This window comes from Aotus nancymaae, unplaced genomic scaffold, assembly GCF_030222135.1.
Source record: "Aotus nancymaae isolate 86718 unplaced genomic scaffold, 86718_ANA_hifiasm-v0.15.2.pri h1tg000065l, whole genome shotgun sequence".
NCBI classification, from domain to species: domain Eukaryota; kingdom Metazoa; phylum Chordata; class Mammalia; order Primates; family Aotidae; genus Aotus; species Aotus nancymaae.
In genome coordinates, this window is record NW_026988480.1 from 10,504,837 (window position 1) to 10,523,310 (window position 18,474).

Genomic DNA, 18,474 nt, shown 5'->3' on the forward strand with positions numbered 1-18,474 from the left:
TCAAGAGATCGAGACCATCCTGGCCAACATGGTGAAACCCCGTCTCTACTAAAAATACAAAAATTAGCTGGGCGTGGTGGCACGTACTTGTAGTTTCAGCTACTCGGGGGGCTGAGGCAGGAGAATCGCTTTAACCCAGGGGCAGAGATTGCAGTGAGCCAAGATTGCACCACTACACTCTAGCCTGGCGCCTGGCGACAGAGCAAAACTCTGTCTCAAAAAAAAAAAAATTTTTTTTTGTAGAAACAGGGTCTATGTTGCCCAGGGTTGTCTGAGCTCCTCCGCCTCCCAAAGTTCTGGGATTACATGAGCCACTGCTCCTGGCCTGGAAAAGTCTTGTTTTCTCCCTTCTGAAGGGTGGTGTGGCTTAGGGCAACAAATGTGAACCTAAAAGCCCAATAGGATTTGATTCAAATCTCTACCTCCCACTTAGTAGTCATGTTATTAGCTTTGTGACCTGGCACAAATCATTTAACTTCTTTGAGCCATGTTTTTCTATGCAGAATCTAGACAAAATATCCACCTCCAAGGGTTTCTAGAAGGATTAAGCAAAATAACATATGAAGTACTTAGCAGAGTTTCCAAGTTCCTAGCATATACTAAATATTTAATAAATGGTTGTTCCTGTTGAGAAACAACAAAAACTACCACCTATGCAAACAAGACAATCAGTTCCTCTGATCTGAGCATTTTTAGACTATTCTAGCATAAAGCCAAAATAATGTCATGACACAAGCGTAGGTGAAAACTAATTCATATTTTTTCCTTAGAGTGAGTAAAATAAGCTGATAAGTTTGACCAAAAGTTTGCAAATTCCCACCCATCCTTCTGCCCTCCACTATGTGTGCCTACAGCATGGAGGTGAGGAGGCAGTTGGGAGCCCACAGTGCCAGTTAGCCAGGGGGAGATATCTGAAATTGGGTTAAGTTTTAAAGACATGACATCTCAGAAATCCTGGAGGCAGAAGCTCTTGGTAAGAGGGTCTGTATTCCAGACAGACAGAGTGTACATTACCTTTCTGCTCAGCCAGCTCCCACAGTTCCTGAGCGGCCGCCAACGACAGTGTCATGGGGTATTCCACAAGGACGTGCTTGCCAGCATTAAGGAACTGCCTTTGGTAAATGAAAAAAATACAGAGAAAAAACACCTGGAATAAGCTTCACTAAAGCTCTGCGTAATAGAGAAAATAATGTTATAAAGGCACGAGAGTTTCTGTGTGTGAATGTGTCATGACTGGGGTAGAGTCAGTGCCACGGGATATGGAGGAAGAACTGTATCCCACGTTGCTTTCTACTATCCTGTGACAGAACGACTTTGTAGTTATGTGTTAATTTGAACATTCAACCATTCATTTATTCAGTTAAGTACTATTTACCAATTACTCTGGAGAAGAAATGAAGATACATTAATAAATAAATTTCCTATTACCACATGGTAGCTATAAAGGCTACAAAAAATGGCAGCTAGCTTTGCCTGAGGCAGTCTGAAGAGATTTCACTAAGGACCGATGAATTGGGTCTCAAAGTATGGGCAGACATTTTCCAGGTGCAACGTGATGAGTATATTTCACTGTGAGCAGCGTATGCAGGGGCTTCGGCATTTGTGGGTTTGTTCAACTGGCAAATTTCAACTGGAAGGGGAGTGGGCTACAGGCAGTGGAGGATAATGTTGGAAAAGTAGCCGGGGGCTTGACTGTGAAGGACTTAGAATTCTATGCTCAGCAGTTCAGATTTCATTCTCTGGATATCAGGGTACAAATATTTATAAGCATGGGACTTGTGACATAATCACTTTTCTTAAGGAAATACACTCTATTGCCAGAGAAGGTTAAGGAAAGCCAAGGAAAGGTGTTTTTGTCCACTCTAGAGCTAGACTCATAAAGAGGAAGCATCTTACCCGTGGGAAACAGCATGGTGGGAGCAACTGTACGAACCCAGAAGGAAGCTAGACTGAGGAAGGCAGCTGGCACTTCCCTGTTAGCTCCCAGGTCCTGAGGTTAAAGGAACTCTCAGAGTTATTTTATGACATTGAAAGTACAAAGGAGAAAATGCTGGAAGCTGATCCAACCTGAGAAAGGGGTATGATAATTCGCCAAGGATGCCAGCTCCACATCCTAAGCTGTCTGATGAGGAGGCCACTACTGTTGAAAACTGCTCTCAATGGGTTTTTACAGAGAAATGAAACACTTTAATTCAGAATGTTTCTAATGTTTCAAATTACACATTAGTCTAAATATTAATTTTACTAATTTTTCATTTCCTTATATATTTATAACCAACAATAAGAGTTTCTTTCTTTTTTTTTTTTTTTAAATAAAGATGGGGTTTCACCATGATGGCCAGGCTGGTTTTGAACTCCTGACCTCAGGTGATCCACCTACCTCAGCCTCCCAAAGTGCTAGGATTACAGGCATGAGCCACCACGCCCAGCAAGAGTTTCTTAATGTTTTGACATTTCTGTGATTGGTCAGAGAGCAATTGTAATTTTCCCATGGACTCGTCTGACTCCTTTGCAGGGTGTTTTAGCTTGCTTGCTCATTTTTCCAGTTCTGCACTGCTGTGTAAGGCAAGGACTGCCTGTGTGGAAAACCCACCTGATGTAGTCCTCATGGCTGGAGCTCTCACTGCAGATATAGGCGACTTCCACCTCTTGGCTGGAAAGAGCATCCTCCAAAGAAATCTGCTGGACTCCGTCAATGCTCCCAAGCTCCCGTCTATTTCAGAGTAACAGGGAAATGGAACTCAACGGTAGGCAGAAGAAAGGAGCACCATCCTTCTCCCTCCCATCAAGGTCTTGGTGATCTGCTATCAGAAATGAAGAAATAAGTTTCCTCTCTCCCACTTCTAGGCTATTTTCCATGGTGAAGTGAGAAAAATAGCCTCAGGGTTGAAGTCAGGGGACCTGGCATTGAGTGCCTTCAGTACCATTCACAGCGTGAATGACCTAAGAGAGTCTTGAATTACTTCATCTCTAAAATAAAAAGAACAGCTGGGCGTGGTGGCTCACGGCTGTAATCCTAGCACTTTGGGAGGCCAAGGAGGGCATATCACTAGAGGTCAGGAGTTCAAGACCAGCCTGGCCAACATGGTGAAACCCTGTGTCTACAAAAAATACAAATGTTAGCCAAGCATGGTGGCGGGTGCCTGTAATCCCAGCTACTAGGGAGGCTGAAGCAGGAGAATCACTTGAACCCGGGAGATGGAGGTTGCAGTGAGCCGAGACTGAGCCACAGTACTCCAGCCTGGGTGAGAGAGCGAGATTCCTTAAAATAAAATAAAATAACAGGAACAATCTACTTTTATCTCATGAGAAGTGATCTCTATGGTCACTTCCAGTTCCAAGCACTTGGCCAAACCATAATACTGGTTTGGTAGACATAATACTACCAAACCTGATCCAAATCTAATACACTAACACATTAAACATGCAAACTGCCATCCAACTTCAAGCTCCTTTATAGCTGAGCTAACGAAGCCCAATGGTATGTATGCACACGTGCGTGTACGTGTGTGTGTCTTCCTCCCTGTAGCAGACTAAGCTCATTGGAAGGTGAGGATTTTAATTTGTTCTCTATGATTTCTCCTAAAGTGCCTAGCACTATAGGCAGTGATAGCCTGACTAACCAGGAGCAGAGGCAGGAGGGGAACACAAGGCCTTCTGATTCTTCAAGAGCATGGAGGAGCTGCAGTGTTTGAAGAGCCAAAGCCCTGGCAATCCGTACACTGCCCAGTAGAGAGACTGGGTCAGGAGAGTAGCCCTCTAAGGGGGACAGTCATGGGGGAATGTGGGACAGCCAGCAAGCAGGAGGCCCTCAGCCAGCTCAGAGCTCCAGCTGAGCTGCAGCAGGCAGAAGGCATTTGGAGAAATTTGGCTCCCAAAGGGTATTATGCTAGGTTTCTTCTAATGGGGCCACCCAAACTACATTGCTCAATTTCAGCAATACTTATTGTTTGCCTATGATGTGCTAGGAACTGTAGGAGAAATCATGGAGAACAAATTAAAATCCTCGCCTTCCAAGGCACTCATTCTGATAGAGGAAGACACACACACACACACATACAAGCATGCACACATGCGTGTGTACATCACACCACCACAAGACTACCAGGGGAAATGTGGTACTTGGAGGAAGTAGGAGATGGAGACTCAGGGAGGGCAAGGAATAGATAAGAAAAGGCTTCCTGGGGAGGTGGTAGAACTTAGCAGGTAGCTCAGGAGGGGAAGGGTATGTGAAGAGGGAAACAGTGTGAGTACTGGCAGGGTGCTGTCATGCAGGGGTGTGACCTGCCATCCTCCCACACAGCCTGGGTAGTGTAGGTGTTCCCACTGAGCTGGTCCTGGAAGCCAACTGGCAGAGGACTCGGGGTTAATGAAAAAGGAGAGGTCCTACTTCAGCCTTGAGCCCAAGTGCTGTGCTTGTTCCCAGCTCCACGTAGGGGTGCAGTGGGGGTTATGAAGCTGCCTGATCTTAACTATGCTCTCCCATTTGTGTGCAGCTCCCTTGGAATCTTATGGGGAGGAGAAGGCTGCTCAAGGGCAGATTCTAGCACTTCTGGGTCTCCCTGGTGCCCCAAAGCCCACTTTAAATCCTTAAAAGTGGGGCCATGTTTTGAAACAGGTGGGTAGAAGATGGTCCCATGAATGAAAACATGGAAAAAACTTCTGCATGGACCACTGCAATTGTCACTTATGCTTTGTGTAAATATTCATCTGATGTCTCTAAAGCACTAGGAAAAGAGTTGCCTAACTTACTCCTTGCCATGTCTCCAGGCCCAGTCCAGTGCATGCACCTCATCCACAGTTCTTATGGATAAATGTTACACAGGATTATTCTGGTGCCTCTAGTTCACAATTAATATTGACAAATGATGTTATACAGGATTAATCTAGTGAGTGGTGTGTGTGTCTGTGTGTATAGGAGTGAGTGGAAGAGTTGAGCATGGGGCAGGGAAGAAGAAACAAGGTGGTAAGTTTGATTTTGACTGGAGATAAATGAATCCTTAAAGAAAACGGGGAGGCTGGGTTTGGTGGCTCACACCTGTAATCTCAGCCCTTTGGGAGGCTGAGGCAGTAGGATCACTGGACCCCAGGAGTTTGAGACCATTCTAGGCAACATAAGGGTACCCTGTCACATCTACAAAAAATTTTTTAAAAAATTAGCCAGGCATGGTGGTTTGTGCCTATAGTCCCAGCTACTCAGGAGGCTGAGGCTGGAGGATCACTTGAGCCCAGAAGGTCGAGGCTGCAGTGAGCTGTGATTGCACCATTGCATTACAGCTTGGGTGACAGAGTGAGACCCTGTCTCTAAAAAAAAGAGGCTCAAAATTACCAATGGGAAAAGAACACATGGTGTTTAAAAATGGGCTTTGGAATCAGACTTCTGCTCAGCTTCAGTTCTTAGACTTTCCAGCTGTGTGACCTCAGGCAGATTACTTAACCTTTCTGTGGCTCAGCCTCCTTATCTGCAAACTGGGGGTTGATAATGCTACCCAAAAGGAAATATCATATGTAGAGCCCAGGACCACCTAGGATGGCTGTCATGATGACTATGTCAGGATTACCTGGTGCACACTGAAAGCCTTTCAGGCCAAAGCCCCATGTGTTTGCTGTGCCCATTCTCTAACTGTCAGCCTTGAGCTCACCCTCCTGCCTCTGTCTTTGCAGTCTCCCCAGGCTGACCTACTGTGCATCCCAGCTGTAGGCCCAGCAGGCTTCAGTTCTCAGACCCATCCCAACCTGAAATCTTGTGGGGCTGACCCTAAGCACAGTTCTCAGCCTGGAGATGGCTCTCCCTGCCCTGGGTCTGGAAAATCTCCATGTCCTGCGGCTAATCTGCCTCACTGGGCTTTCCACAAATTATGAAGCACAAAGCCAGTGCAAGCCACCTGGACACAAAACCAATCAGGTTCAGGAACGCTGAGGAAGGGTGTGGATTCCGCAAATCCCTCATCCGCACGGAGCCGGCTCTGCCAACACCAACCACCACCACTCCAAACTTCCTCTCGGGCTGAAACACAAGGAACCAAGGTGGGGTTTGAAAATACTGCAGACATCGAGTGGAGAACAGCAAAACAAAGGAGCTGGCAGTGTCCTGATGAGCAAGAATGAAAGCCAGCCCACAACACAGGAAGCCATGGCATCAGGATGGGATGAGACATTCCCCAAAACGGGGGCCTGGAGAAAAGTCAGTCCCACCAAAACCTGTTCTTGAAGGTGCTTCATCATGTCTTTGAATTGAAAACCTTCTGAGCACCCACAGAAAATGTTCCCCCCATTTGGCTCTCCACTTCTACTGCCCCATCTCCAATAATGAGAGGCTTTCCTCATTAAGCCAGACCCAGCCCATGGCCTGGCACCTCTGCCTTCCCTGAGTCCCTCTTCCAGCAGACACATGAATCTGATACTGCTGGGAATCATTCAGCGGCCACAGCTGCTTCATGAGATGCTGGCAGAGGAGGCAAATGGGCAAACCATGATTAGTCACCTTACTCAGCTTGGGACCCATAAGCTTTTACTCTTCACTACAACCTTCTGAGTTACACATTTAAGATCTGTGGTATCTTAAATATTATTTAAGGGCACTGCTGGAGGCTATATGTGAACAGTATTACAATGAAAAATAAAACTGACTTTTAAGTTATACAGCAACTCAGTATAATCAAAACTGACAAAAATTACCTCCATGCGCCTGGCATAGGGGCTCACTCCTGTAATCCCAGCACTCTGGGAGGCTGAGGCAGGCGGATCACCTGAGATCAGGAGTTTGAGACCAGCCTGGCCAACATGGAGAAACCCCGTTTCTACTAAAAATACAAAAATTAGTTGGGCACGGTGGCAGGCACCTGTAATCCCAGCTACTCGGGAGGCTGAGGCAGGAGAATCGCTTGAACCTGGGAGGTGGAGGTTGGAGTGAGCCAAGATTGTGCCACTGCACTCTAGCCTGGGTGACAGAGTAAGACTTGATCTCAAAAAAAAAAAAAAAAAAAATGGCTGGGTGCGCAGTGTGGTTCATGCCTGTAATCCCAGCACTTTGGGAGGCCAAGGTGGGTGAATCATGAGGTCAGGAGTTCGAGACCAGCCTGGCCAACATGGTGAAACCCCATCTACTAAAAATATACAAAGTTAGCTGGGTGTGATGGTGGGTGCCTGTAATCCCAGCTACTAGGGAGGCTAAGCCAGGAGAATTGCTTGAACCCAGGAGGCAGAGGTTGCAGTGAGCTGAGATCGCGCACCACTGCACTCCAGGCTGGGTGACAGTGCGAGACTTTGTCTCAAAAAACAAAAACAAAACAAACTCCATGCATCCCTCAAACTCACTTCTTGGATTTCTCTGAGCACAGAAACATGAATGTCACATCAGATTTGCCCCTTTCCTTCACCTTTGTACCCAGTTGTCACCACTTCCCACTGACCCTGCCCCTCTTCCTGTGCCCATTGGTCTTGTCTTCCTCCAGAATTTCTTCCAAATGTTTGGGGATTTGCCAAATATTTTTCTATTATTGATTTATCATTTAATCCCACTGTGGTCAGAGAACATTCTTTAAATGATTTGAATCCTTTCAGATTTGAGAGTTTTTATGATCCAGGATGTGGTCTATCTTGGTTAATGTTCTGTGCACACTTGAAAAGATTGTGTATTCTGTAATTGTTGGGTGGAGTGTTCTACAAGTCTGTTAGATCAAGTTGGTTGAGTGTGTTGTTCAGGTCTTCCATATCTTTCCTAATTTTCTGTCTCCTTGTTCTAGCAATTATTGAGGATAATGAAATCTGAATAGAATTGTATACAACTGTGTATTTCTCCTTTCAGTTCTATCAGTTTTGACCCACATATTTTGAAATTCTGTTATTAGATACATACATGTTTAGGATGTTACTAGATACATACGTGTTTAGGATGGTTATGTCTTTTTATTAATTGACCCCTTTATATTCTAAAATGATCATTTTTATTCCTGGTAATATTTTTTGCTCTATAATTTATTTTGTCTGATATTAACAATCCATTTCCAATTTCTGTTGATCAGTATTAGCATGATACATTTTTTCCCAACCTTTTACATTTAATCTATATGTGTTTTCGTATCTATAGTTAGTTTCTTATAGGCAGCATACAATTAGGTCTTGCTTTTTTTTACTTAATCTAACAATCTCTGCCTTTTAGTTAAAATGTTTAGACAATTTACATTGTGATTATTGATATGGTTAGGTTTCCATCCAAATTCTATAGCAATCTTGCTATTTGTTCAATCTGTTTTTTTCCCTTTTCCTGCCTTATTTTGGATTAATTAGAATATTTATTATGATTCCATTTTATCCCATTTGTTGGCTGTTAGCTGCAACTCTTTTTCAGAAGTTAAGGCTTTTATATTATACATTTCATTTACCACAGTCTACTTTAAAGTAATATTATGCGCTACTCCATATATACTATAAAGAACCTGACAACAGTACACTTCCATTTCTTTTCTCCTAGACCTTGTACTGTTGTTGCACTGTTCAATATTGAAGGGAGAGATTCTCCAGAGCTTGCCCAGAAGCCAGGATGTCTGGAAAGAATCTCAGCCTCTCTCAGCCTGCAGCTTGGGAGAGTGATTCACGGAGCCTGACTGCCCACTGCTGCTAAACCGTAGACTGGCCTTGGCTCACACATCTGACTGCAACTGTCCTCTCTGAGTAAAAGCCTCTCTTTCTTCAGCCTTGCAAGTTTCCTGGGGGTGCTTCTAACAAGCAGACTTCACATATAAAAGGGGACTTTGAGAGACTTACTTCCTGGATTCTCTTCTGGAAGTCAGGGAAGAGTACAGGGAGGAGTGGCCACAGTGCCCAACTGACAACTGACAATTTCACCAGGTAAGTCCTTTTGGGGTTACAATTCAAGTTTTATTTTTTTAATTTGGTAATTTCTAATTACCAAAAAGCAGTAAGACAGCCTCTGGAGAAATCTGTACAGCCAAAACACATATTCATGATCAAATATTAATATTTGTTTCCCTTTCAATCAAGAAAAGAAGACTAGCAATCCCTTTATTAAACATTGATGGCATTCTTACGGTTAACTACCGAATTACTACATTCCAGATAATAACCAGGATATGCTTCTAACCAGCTTAAAAAAAAATCCACAAGGTTAAGAAACAGCTCCATTATCTATAAATAAGCCAAACTGCTTTTAAAAATTTAATTAGTTAATGATACACACAAACTTGCCTACAAAACCTGGCCTGCACAGTATGTCAGACTAAATTATAAACTGCTTTAGGGTTTGGTTTCGATATTATTGCCTTGCAAAACTGACACACAGGGACAAGATATGGGTGAGAGGCCAGGCCAGTGGCTCACGCCTGTAAACCCAGCACTTTGGGAGGCTGAGGTGGGCAGATCACATGAGGTCAGGAGTTCCAGACTAGCCTGACCAGTATGGTGAAACCCTGTCTCTACTAAAAATACAAAAAATTAGTCAGGTTTGGTGGGGGCAGGTGCCTATAATCCCAGCTACTTAGGAGCCTGAGTCAGGAGAATCGCTTGAATCCAGGAGGCAGAGGCTGCAGTGAGCCGAGATTGCACCACTGCCACTCCAGCCTGGGCGACAGAGTGATACTCCGTCTCAAAAAAAAAATAAAATAAAAAATAAGATATGAGTGAAAACACTGGTATCTTAATAGTTAAGCTCCTCTTTGGGGAAGAACTTTATTTTTGAGAAAAATCACTTGTTAGGCCTTTTAATGTGAGTCTCTTCATTATGTGAGGGATGTTGAAGGTGCATTCTGAGGGGAAACTGCAATCAGAGATGGCTAGACCACGTTGTAGTAGCAGCTAAAACTTTGTGTGCAGGAACCAGTAGGAGGCAGAGGAAAAAGTGCACACAAGTTAACAAGAGGCTGAAGTCTGCATAGAGGGAAGCCAGTGAGAAACGACCAGTCGAGGAGGGAGCAAGGGACTTCTAGACACCGGGATGTCGATAATTACAGTTTCAGTTGTCTGCTGTGCTCTGCTGTCCTGAACCTTTGGGAATATGCCTCTACAAACAGCCCTATAGAGGTAGTATTTAAGGAACAAAGAACAGGAGCAGTTTTGAGACAGCAGAAAAGGACACATAAGCACAGCAAAGTGACTCAAAAACTCACTCAAGTCCAAATCACAGTCACAGAGTGAGCTTGTGCCTCCACCCTTGGACTCAGAGAAACTGGTGTTCGGCACTCCAGACACGAAAATGGAGTTCATAGAAAGTTAGGATTAAGAGAATGTGCTCTGCCAACTTAGAAACAAAATTTTTTTTTGAGATAAGAGGGTAGAAGAAAATGTAAAATCTTTGTATAAAAACTTCAAAGTGTGAGGCATGAGGGCAGGTGCTGGGAAGGTGGAAGGAGAATCCATGCAGTCAGGCAGAACAAGCCAGTCATTTTCATCCACTGTTTGAAAGTTTGATAACTCATTGGTTGGCCTGGGAAAATAGGCATGTTCGTATGTTGTAGGAGGGTAAGAAAAACCTGATTTATGGAGAGCAAGTTCGAAATATTTATTAGAATTTAAAATGCAAATGCACTTTGCCCTGGTAAATCCAACTGTAAGAATATGTCCTACAGAGCTACACAAGTCAAGTGACTTAGGCTTACTGCAGCCTTGCCTATAACAAGCAAAAGATGGAAATAATCTGTATGTCATTAATAACAGGCTGGCTATGAAAGTTATGATGGACTCGTGAAATAGAGTATTACACAGCTATTAAAAAAAAAAAAAGAACAAGGAAGCCCTTTATGAATTGAAAGGGACTGTTCTCCAAGACAGATTATCCGGGGAAAGACACAGAGATAGACTAGTGTGCACTGTGTGCTAGAGTCTGTGTAGTAGCAGGAGGGGTAGCAGCCAAAGGAAAAAGATCCTGTCTATGTTTAGAATCTCTCTGAAAGGACAGCCCAGAAACCTGGAACACTGAATCTGGCAACATGCTCTTGCTGGGACCGTGAAAAACAGTGGCTGGGAAACAGGGATAGAAGGGAAGAGGGCTTCCCATAGTAAATTCTTTTTTCTTTTTTTCTTCTTTGAAGTTTAGAATCACACAAATGTATTCATTATCTAAAATATAAACAACCACTGAAAACAGAGGTAGATACCAGAGGGCTGCTCCAAGGTGAGAACTCTGCAGGGTACAGCGCCTTGGCTCACTCCCATCTCCCTCTACAGTGTTCAGCATCCTCTGCTGCCCTGGCCCCTGCCCTGTCCAATGACCCCAAGCCCCCCTGACTCCTCTTACCCCTCCTGGCCCTGCAGCAATTGGTTTTCACTCCTATGCCTCCCTGCTTCACCATGGGTCATCCAATACCTTCTCGTCACCACATTCAAGGGCTTCTCCTCAGCCACATGCTCCTGGGCTTCAGACATAGGCGACCCTTCCCTGGACCTTCTTCAAATTCACTCCTTCCTTTCTTCTCTCACCTCATGCTGCTGAGGTTTTCTTTTCACATTTCATTTTCTTCATTTTGCCCGAGATGTGCATATTTCCCAAAGCTCAATCCTCATCCCTCTATTCTTCTCTCTCCCACATATCTCCAGAGTGTGGAGGTCCCTTATTCTTCGGGTTTCCATGACCACCTCTATGCCAAAACTCTAGCATCCTGAGCTGTGGGCCATACTCTCTTCCAAGCCGCATTCCCAAGGTATTTCAACCTGGCTGTCCCACCTGCCCTGGATCTTCACACTCTGTGCTAAATTCCAGTCATCCAGTCCTCCTGACAGCTGTCCTCTGAACTTCTGGGCAAAAGCCAGTAGCTCTAGGAATCCCGGTAGCACCCAGCTTTAAATGCTTGGAGTCATTCCTGAATTCAGTAAACATCCTGAGATCAAAGGCCAACTGTGGCTTTAGTCCTTATGCGCTTTCTCCCTCCGGCCAGCCTCTGGGCCACAGCAAGTTTTGCTTGAAATTTTCTGTCATATGATTTCCTTCCTCTGCATTTTCACTGACCCACCCAAGCTCTGGATTGCATTAGAAGATTACTTAACAGTCTCTGACTCATCCTATCATTTAGTCAACTGACATTTAGTGAAGATAAGCTATGCATGAGGCATCAAGCCAGATGCCATGGGGATGCTAAGACGAGCGAGGCACCTGGACAGCTACAGTCAAAGCAGGAGGGGAAGGTAACAAATAAAAGATACATAAAGCACAGTGGAAATTCATAAAGGGAGAGATGACTTCCCGAGAGAGGACTCTGAGAAAACTGTTCGTGGAGTACAAAGGACATTTGAACTGGATGGATGGGATTAGCTAGATGCAGACAAGGACAAAGGCATTCATGGGTCAAAAACATCAGGGCTTAGGTCCCCATTATGCCCCTTAACCCCCTGTGACTTAGAGCAATTGACTTACCGCTCATTTTCCTCATCTACAAAACAGGTAATAATAGCATCTTGCTCCTAGGCTTTTTGTTAAGACTAAATGGTTGCACGTTCTGGGCTGCTGTGTAGCATATTAACTATCTATCGTGAACATGCAGAAAAATGAAAAATGATATATAAATGATATAAAATACAATTATGTACATTAAAAGGATGTCAGGCTGGGCACCGTGGCTCACGCCTATAATCGCAGCACTTTGGGAAGCTGAGGCGGATGGGTCACTTAAGGTCAGGAGTTCAAGACCAGCCTGGCCAACATGTCAAAACTCTGTCTCCACTAAAACAAAACAAAAATTAGCTGGGCATGGTGTCTCACACCTGTAACCCCAGCTACTCGAGAGGCCAAGGCAGGAGAATCGCTTGAGCAGGGAGGCAGAGGTTGCAGTGAGCTGAGATCATACCACTGCACTCCAGCTTGGGTGACAAGAGTGAGACTGTCTCAGAAAAAAAAAAGGTATATCACACAGGAGATGATATATGTTGCCAGGGGTCAGTAGCAAGGAGAGGTTGTTAGTATAAAGGGGCAACAGAAGGGAATATTTTGGGGTGAGGTTCTACATCTTGATATCCTGGGGTGATTGTTACATATGTATTTTTAATGGGTAAACCTGTACACCAAAAAAAAAAAAAAAAAAAAAATCAATTTTACTACAAACAATTTTTTTTTTTTTTTTTCTGAGACAGAGTCTCACTCTGAAGCCCAGGCTGGAGTGTAATGGCATGATCTTGGCTCACTACAACCTCTGCCTCCTGGGTTCAAGTGATTCTGCCTCAGCCTCCTGATTACAGGCATGTGCCACCATGCCCGATTAATTTTTGTATTTTTAGTAGAGATGGGGTTTCACCATGTTGGCCAGGCTGGTCTCAAACTCCTGACCTCAGGTGATCTGCCTGCTTCGGCCTCCCGAAGTGCTAGGATTACAGGCGTAAGCCATGGTGCCCAGCCTACTGTCTATAAATTTAGAAGGTATTTGCACAAAACCAAAATTTTTCATGAACATACACAAATAAAAAAGGAAAACACTTAATTCATTAGCATAGTTGTCTTTGGCAGGGTGAGAATGAGGATGGAGAGAAAGGGGATAAAAATAAATAAGTCTGAGAGCAGGGCCTTGCACAGCACAACAGAGGCAATGTGTCAGGAACTGGGCGTGCGGACCATCGCTCTGCCTGAGGTCTCCCCCGCCTTCCAAAAAGGAGAGTGAATGACCTAGAGGAGGGTGAGGAAAGTCAAGGAGGAGAAGAAAAGAATCAGGTAAATGAGGAAGTGATGAGGAGGCAGAAAGTAGGGGAAGAAAGGGACAGACTGGAAAGATATGGTGGTTTCACTTAGCGAGAAGTGTGGCATTAGTACCACACTTACATTTTTACCATTAGAACCATCAAGCCAGGTCTAGAGTCTGGCACAGTGTAGTGTCACATGAATTTCGGTGACTACGTCAAAGCAATGACAGGATTTATATAGTCTTGGTCACCAGCTGCTGGTGTGTGGGAACAGAGTGAGGGGGCTGGAGTGCTGGGCCCACTGATGGCCCAGCAGGAGGAGCAGATTTGGGGCAAGTGAAAGCAGCGAGTCCAGCCTGGGTTGTAACGGGCTTGGGGTCTGACTGAGGCAGCTATGACTGAGATGAGTGACAGGCTGCTGGATGTACATGTCTGGAGCTGAGGAGGTACCTGTGTGAACAGATCCATCTGGGACTTCCCTAAACACACAAGTGACAAGAAAAGCTGTGGGAGCAGATGAGCTCCTAGGGCAGCAGGCAGGGCGCTGGGAAACACAGACTCCCAAGGAGTAGGGAGAAGAGGAGCCGAAGAGAGACTCTGAGAAGTGGCCCGAGGAACAGGTAGAAACCCTAGGGTGTCAAGGGGGCATTTCAAAAGTGTGGTCAACAGTGTCAAATGCTTAAGGAAAAAGTTTCTGCCAAATTTGGTAATGTGGGGCTCACTGGTACCTTCCCTGAGACGTAGAGCAGTGAGAACAGTCAGGTTGCAGTGGACTGGACAGAAAAGGGAGAAGGCAGTCTGACACCAAGCAACAGATGTGTACAGAAAAGCTGGGCGTGGTGGCTCCTGCCTGTAATTCCAGCACTTTGGGAGGCTGAGGTGGGAGGATCACTTGAGATCAGGAGTTCGAGACCAGTCTGACCAATATACTGAAACCCTGTCTCTACTAAAAATACAAAAATTATCCAGGCGTGGTGGCGCTCCTCTAATCCAAGCTACTCGGGAGACTGAGGTGGCAGAATCGCTTGAACCCGGGAGGCAGAGATTGCAGTGAGCCAAGATCATGCCACTGCACTACAAGCTGGGCAACAGAGTGAGGCCCTATCTCTAAATAAATAAATAAATAAAAATAAAGATATGTAAGGAACAGCAGAGGAAGACCCAAGCTAGGAATCTTCTTACCAGGTTAAGAGGAAGAGGTCAGAAGTGATCACTGATGACTGATGGAACTCTTCCTGGGCCAGGTTGTATAAGCTTAGTATTAATGCAAAGTTTCTATTGTTTCTTTAGAACTTAGAAGATCCTGAGAATTCGAGCAAGCCACAGGGTGACCCACAGGGGCCTTCAGATAAGGAGGTCAGAGGCACAAGAAAGTGGTTACCAGAAGTCAGTCCCAAGCGCTGCAGGGCTGGTTAAGATAATAATAGGGAGACTTACTTTTGGCTGTTTTCTATTCTGTAGCCTGAGTTTTGCACAATGAACATGTATTTACATTATTACAAAATAAATTTTTATAAAATTTACAGAGATTATCACTGACCCTGACAAGACTCATTTAAGTATAATATGGTGGGGGGGGGAACCCCAAAATAGACTGCAACAGGCTGAGAATGACCCAAGGAAGAGAAAATGGAGAAATTAACTGAAAGTATCTCTTTTGAGAAGTCTGCTCCCAGGGGATGAGAAAGGTAGTCGCTTGACGAGATGCGAGGTGGTGTTGTTTTGTTCTGAAGAAAGCATTTTGAAGTATCGATGAGAAAGAGGTAAAGGAGATAACTAAGGAGGCAGCGGAAGGTCTGCGCAGGCCGGAGTGTGCCGTTTCAGAGCAGAAGGGTATGCTGTCACCAGGTGATACGGATAGGCTTTGTATCCCCACCCAAATCTCATCTTGAATTGCAATTCCCATAATCCCTGTGTGTCAAGAGAGGAGACAGGAAGTGGTAACTGAATCATGGGGGCGGTTTCTCCATGCTGCTCTCATGATAGAGTTCTCACCAGATCTGATGGTTTTATACAGGGTTCTTCCCCCTTCACTCAGCACTTCTCCTTCCTGCCACCTTGTGAAGAAGGTGCCTTGCTTTCTTTCCCTTTGCCTTTCACCATAACTGTTAAGTTTCCTGAGGCCTCCCCAGCCATGCTGAACTGTGAGTCAATTAAACCTCTTTCCTTTATAAATTACCCAGTCTTGGGCAGTTCTTTATAGCAGCATGAAGATGGACCAGGGATGTCTCATACTAGACGGGGATACTTCCCCCTTTCTTCTTCCCACACCCAGGCCTGGGGCAGCAGGGAAGCTGCTCCAGGATGGGCTTGAGTAGTTGAAGCCAATCACAGAATCCCTGCTCCTCAGACACACTATGGTCCAGAACCTGAGGCTGGCCAATACGACCGAAGGAGGCATTTGATGGGGCTTAAAAAAAGGCTCCCACCCCTCTGAAGGAGTTGCAGGAAGCCACTTCTTCCTGCTGATGAAAGGGAATGCAAATGTGTATGGCCCCAACTGCCACTGCAGCCATCCTGCTGCCACAAGGGTACCTGCCTTAGCATGTAACCAACAGCTGGATGGGGAGCAGAGAGATGAAAAGCTCCTGGATCCTTGAGGATGTCACAGAGCTGCAGGATCGACCAGCCCTGAAGCCTGCCCTTCACCTGGACTTCCAGGAAAAAGCCACATTAAGTCAGGCTTTCTGATGTTCACAACCTGGAACTCTCTCACTGACAAACATCCCTTGCACTGTGTGACAGGAGGAACAGGACAAATGGAGAGGCAGGAATTAAGGGAGATGACGTCGGATGGAATGTTTACATTTTCCTCTGTACAATGAAAAGGGATTTCGATGCTAAGAGTGAGGCGGAGCTTTGGGGAAGACAGAGCTTAGGTAGAGGGATGAAGCCTGGAGCTGGGGGTTCAGGGCACTGGCAAGGAGCTGCCTAGAGCAACAGGGAGCCTGGTGGGTGGTGCTGAGCACCAGATGAGGGTGTTGAGACATCTGCCAGCTGCAAACAGCACAAGGCTGTTTCACTTGCCCAAGAACCCCTTGTGGGGACAGCATCTGGGTTTGCCGTGGTGGATGGACAGGACAAGTGGGAAAAGCATAGTGGACATCAGCACAGCAGTGGTTGAAGGGATGAACCCCAAGGTCTAGGCTGCACTTGGGAGGGAGTGAACACAGGAAGGGGCTAATGGGTAAAACAAAAAGAAAAAACAAAGGATGAAAAGCTAGACGCCTCCATGCATCAGAGAACTGGAACTGAAGAGCACCAAGGAGACAATGCAGAGAAGGTGTCTCCAGAATAACACAACGCAGGGATCTGGACCCAGCACCCTCCACACCCCAAGCTGCCAACCTGAGCTCTGGAGTGTTGTTTCAGGATTAGCTGCAGTGGGTAAGTTCAAATGAAGCCGGATAGACACAGATAAGAACTCAGAGGGACCTAATTCTTCCTGCATCACCCAAAACCATGTGCACATCGGTAGGCTAGAGGGGAAGTGTTCTTAAGTTTGTGCTGATGTTTCTGAAAGGGAATGGAGACCCTGCAAAGGAGAAATGGAGGACACAGTAAGAAAAGCATCCCGTAAACTGGTCTGTGTAAAGAACTCACCTCTGTATTCATCTTGGTCTCTTCCTTTGGTCACTGTAAAGACAAAAGCAGAGGTTCAGGTCCCTGGTGGCACCTGCCAAAGCTCCATGCAAACACTCCACTTTGCCACCCCACGCTCCCCCACTGCTTCCTGTCCCATCGGTCTCATCTTCCCCAAATGCCTTCACCACCTGTGCCTTCCAGCCAGGGTACCCAGGCTGGTGACTACTCTGGGGCTGGTGGTGGCTGACTTCCCTGGGACGTCACACCAGCAATGCTTCCTTAGAGAAGGGCATTTCCAACCCCAGGTCCATCTCCTACATTGGAAGAGCAGCTGCAATCGTGATGCCTCCACAGGAAGGATACATTTCCCAAAGCTGGTGCTTGAAGAGGACAGCTTTTTATCTGTTTTTTTTTTTTTGTTTTTTTTTTTTTAATGGAAATGGAGACAAGCAAGGAAATAAGAAATACATACTTCCTTTTTTTTTTCTTCCTAGCTGAGTTTCCAGAGGACTGCAATTTAATATGTTCAAAGAACAGTCCAAGAAGCCACTCTGGACCCTCAGCATTACGACAAAGGAAGGAGGGGGAACAGGTGAGCAGGGGTAGCAAGGAAGGAGGGGTAACAAGAGGAGATGAGGGGAGACCAGAGAGGAAAGGAAAAGGAAGACAGCGACTGCACGGCTTAACAGGGACCCCAACTTTAATGTACACCTGGGATTCTTGTTGAAAATGTATATTTCTGGGTTCTGCTCCCAGATTCTGACTCAGAAGGCCTAGAGTAGAGGGGAGGCCACGAATCTGTGTTTTTACCAAGTATCCAGGTAAATGTGCACAGATGGTCAGAAGGCACCCTGGAGAAACTCTGGAATGGCAGTAGAACAGAGCCTGTAAAGATTAACATTTTCCCTCGCTTTTTAGAGCCACTAGAATTGCCACTGTATTTTAACTAAAACTGGGCAGGCAAATGGATAACTAGAGGTGATGAAAAATGCACTACAGATGCCTTTCCAGCCCCTCCACCTGCACGGGCTGTCCAGGAAGCCAATGCCGATGACCACTCCTAGCTTGCAGAGGGCAGGGGCCTCTGAAAAGGGAAGGCTGTGGCAACCCCTGCCCTTGGACCCAGCACAGCATTTGACCTTATTCTCTTCAGTTAAGCACAGGGATGATAACCATGAATGATGGGGAAATAACCACCCCCATTCCAAAAAAAACCAAAACCAAACCTTGACTCCTGGCAACCTTAGGACTACTTGGGGAAGGGTGCATGGG

The 18,474-nt window shown here is 45.5% G+C and overlaps 2 protein-coding genes across 2 annotated transcripts in view; one reads left to right on the forward strand and one right to left on the reverse strand.

Annotated features, from left to right (window-relative positions):
• The window catches only part of BLVRA (biliverdin reductase A), a 31,554-nt gene extending 14,229 nt beyond the window's left edge, over positions 1-17,325 (reverse strand). Inside the window, exons 1-4 of the mRNA XM_012473312.3 lie at positions 17,221-17,325; positions 5,886-6,007; positions 2,594-2,713; positions 1,015-1,112 (exon numbers count right to left, since the gene is read on the reverse strand). Of these exons, the coding sequence (XP_012328735.1) occupies positions 1,015-1,112; positions 2,594-2,713; positions 5,886-6,007; positions 17,221-17,232 (352 nt within the window). The 5' untranslated portion in view covers positions 17,233-17,325. The remainder of the gene's footprint in view (positions 1-1,014; positions 1,113-2,593; positions 2,714-5,885; positions 6,008-17,220) is intronic.
• LOC105731528 (cytochrome c oxidase assembly factor 1 homolog) overlaps positions 1-18,474 on the forward strand; it is a 205,129-nt gene that overhangs the window by 48,631 nt on the left and 138,024 nt on the right. The window contains exon 2 of the mRNA XM_064366734.1: positions 8,474-8,850. The gene's annotated coding sequence lies outside the window, so the exon portion shown is untranslated. The remainder of the gene's footprint in view (positions 1-8,473; positions 8,851-18,474) is intronic.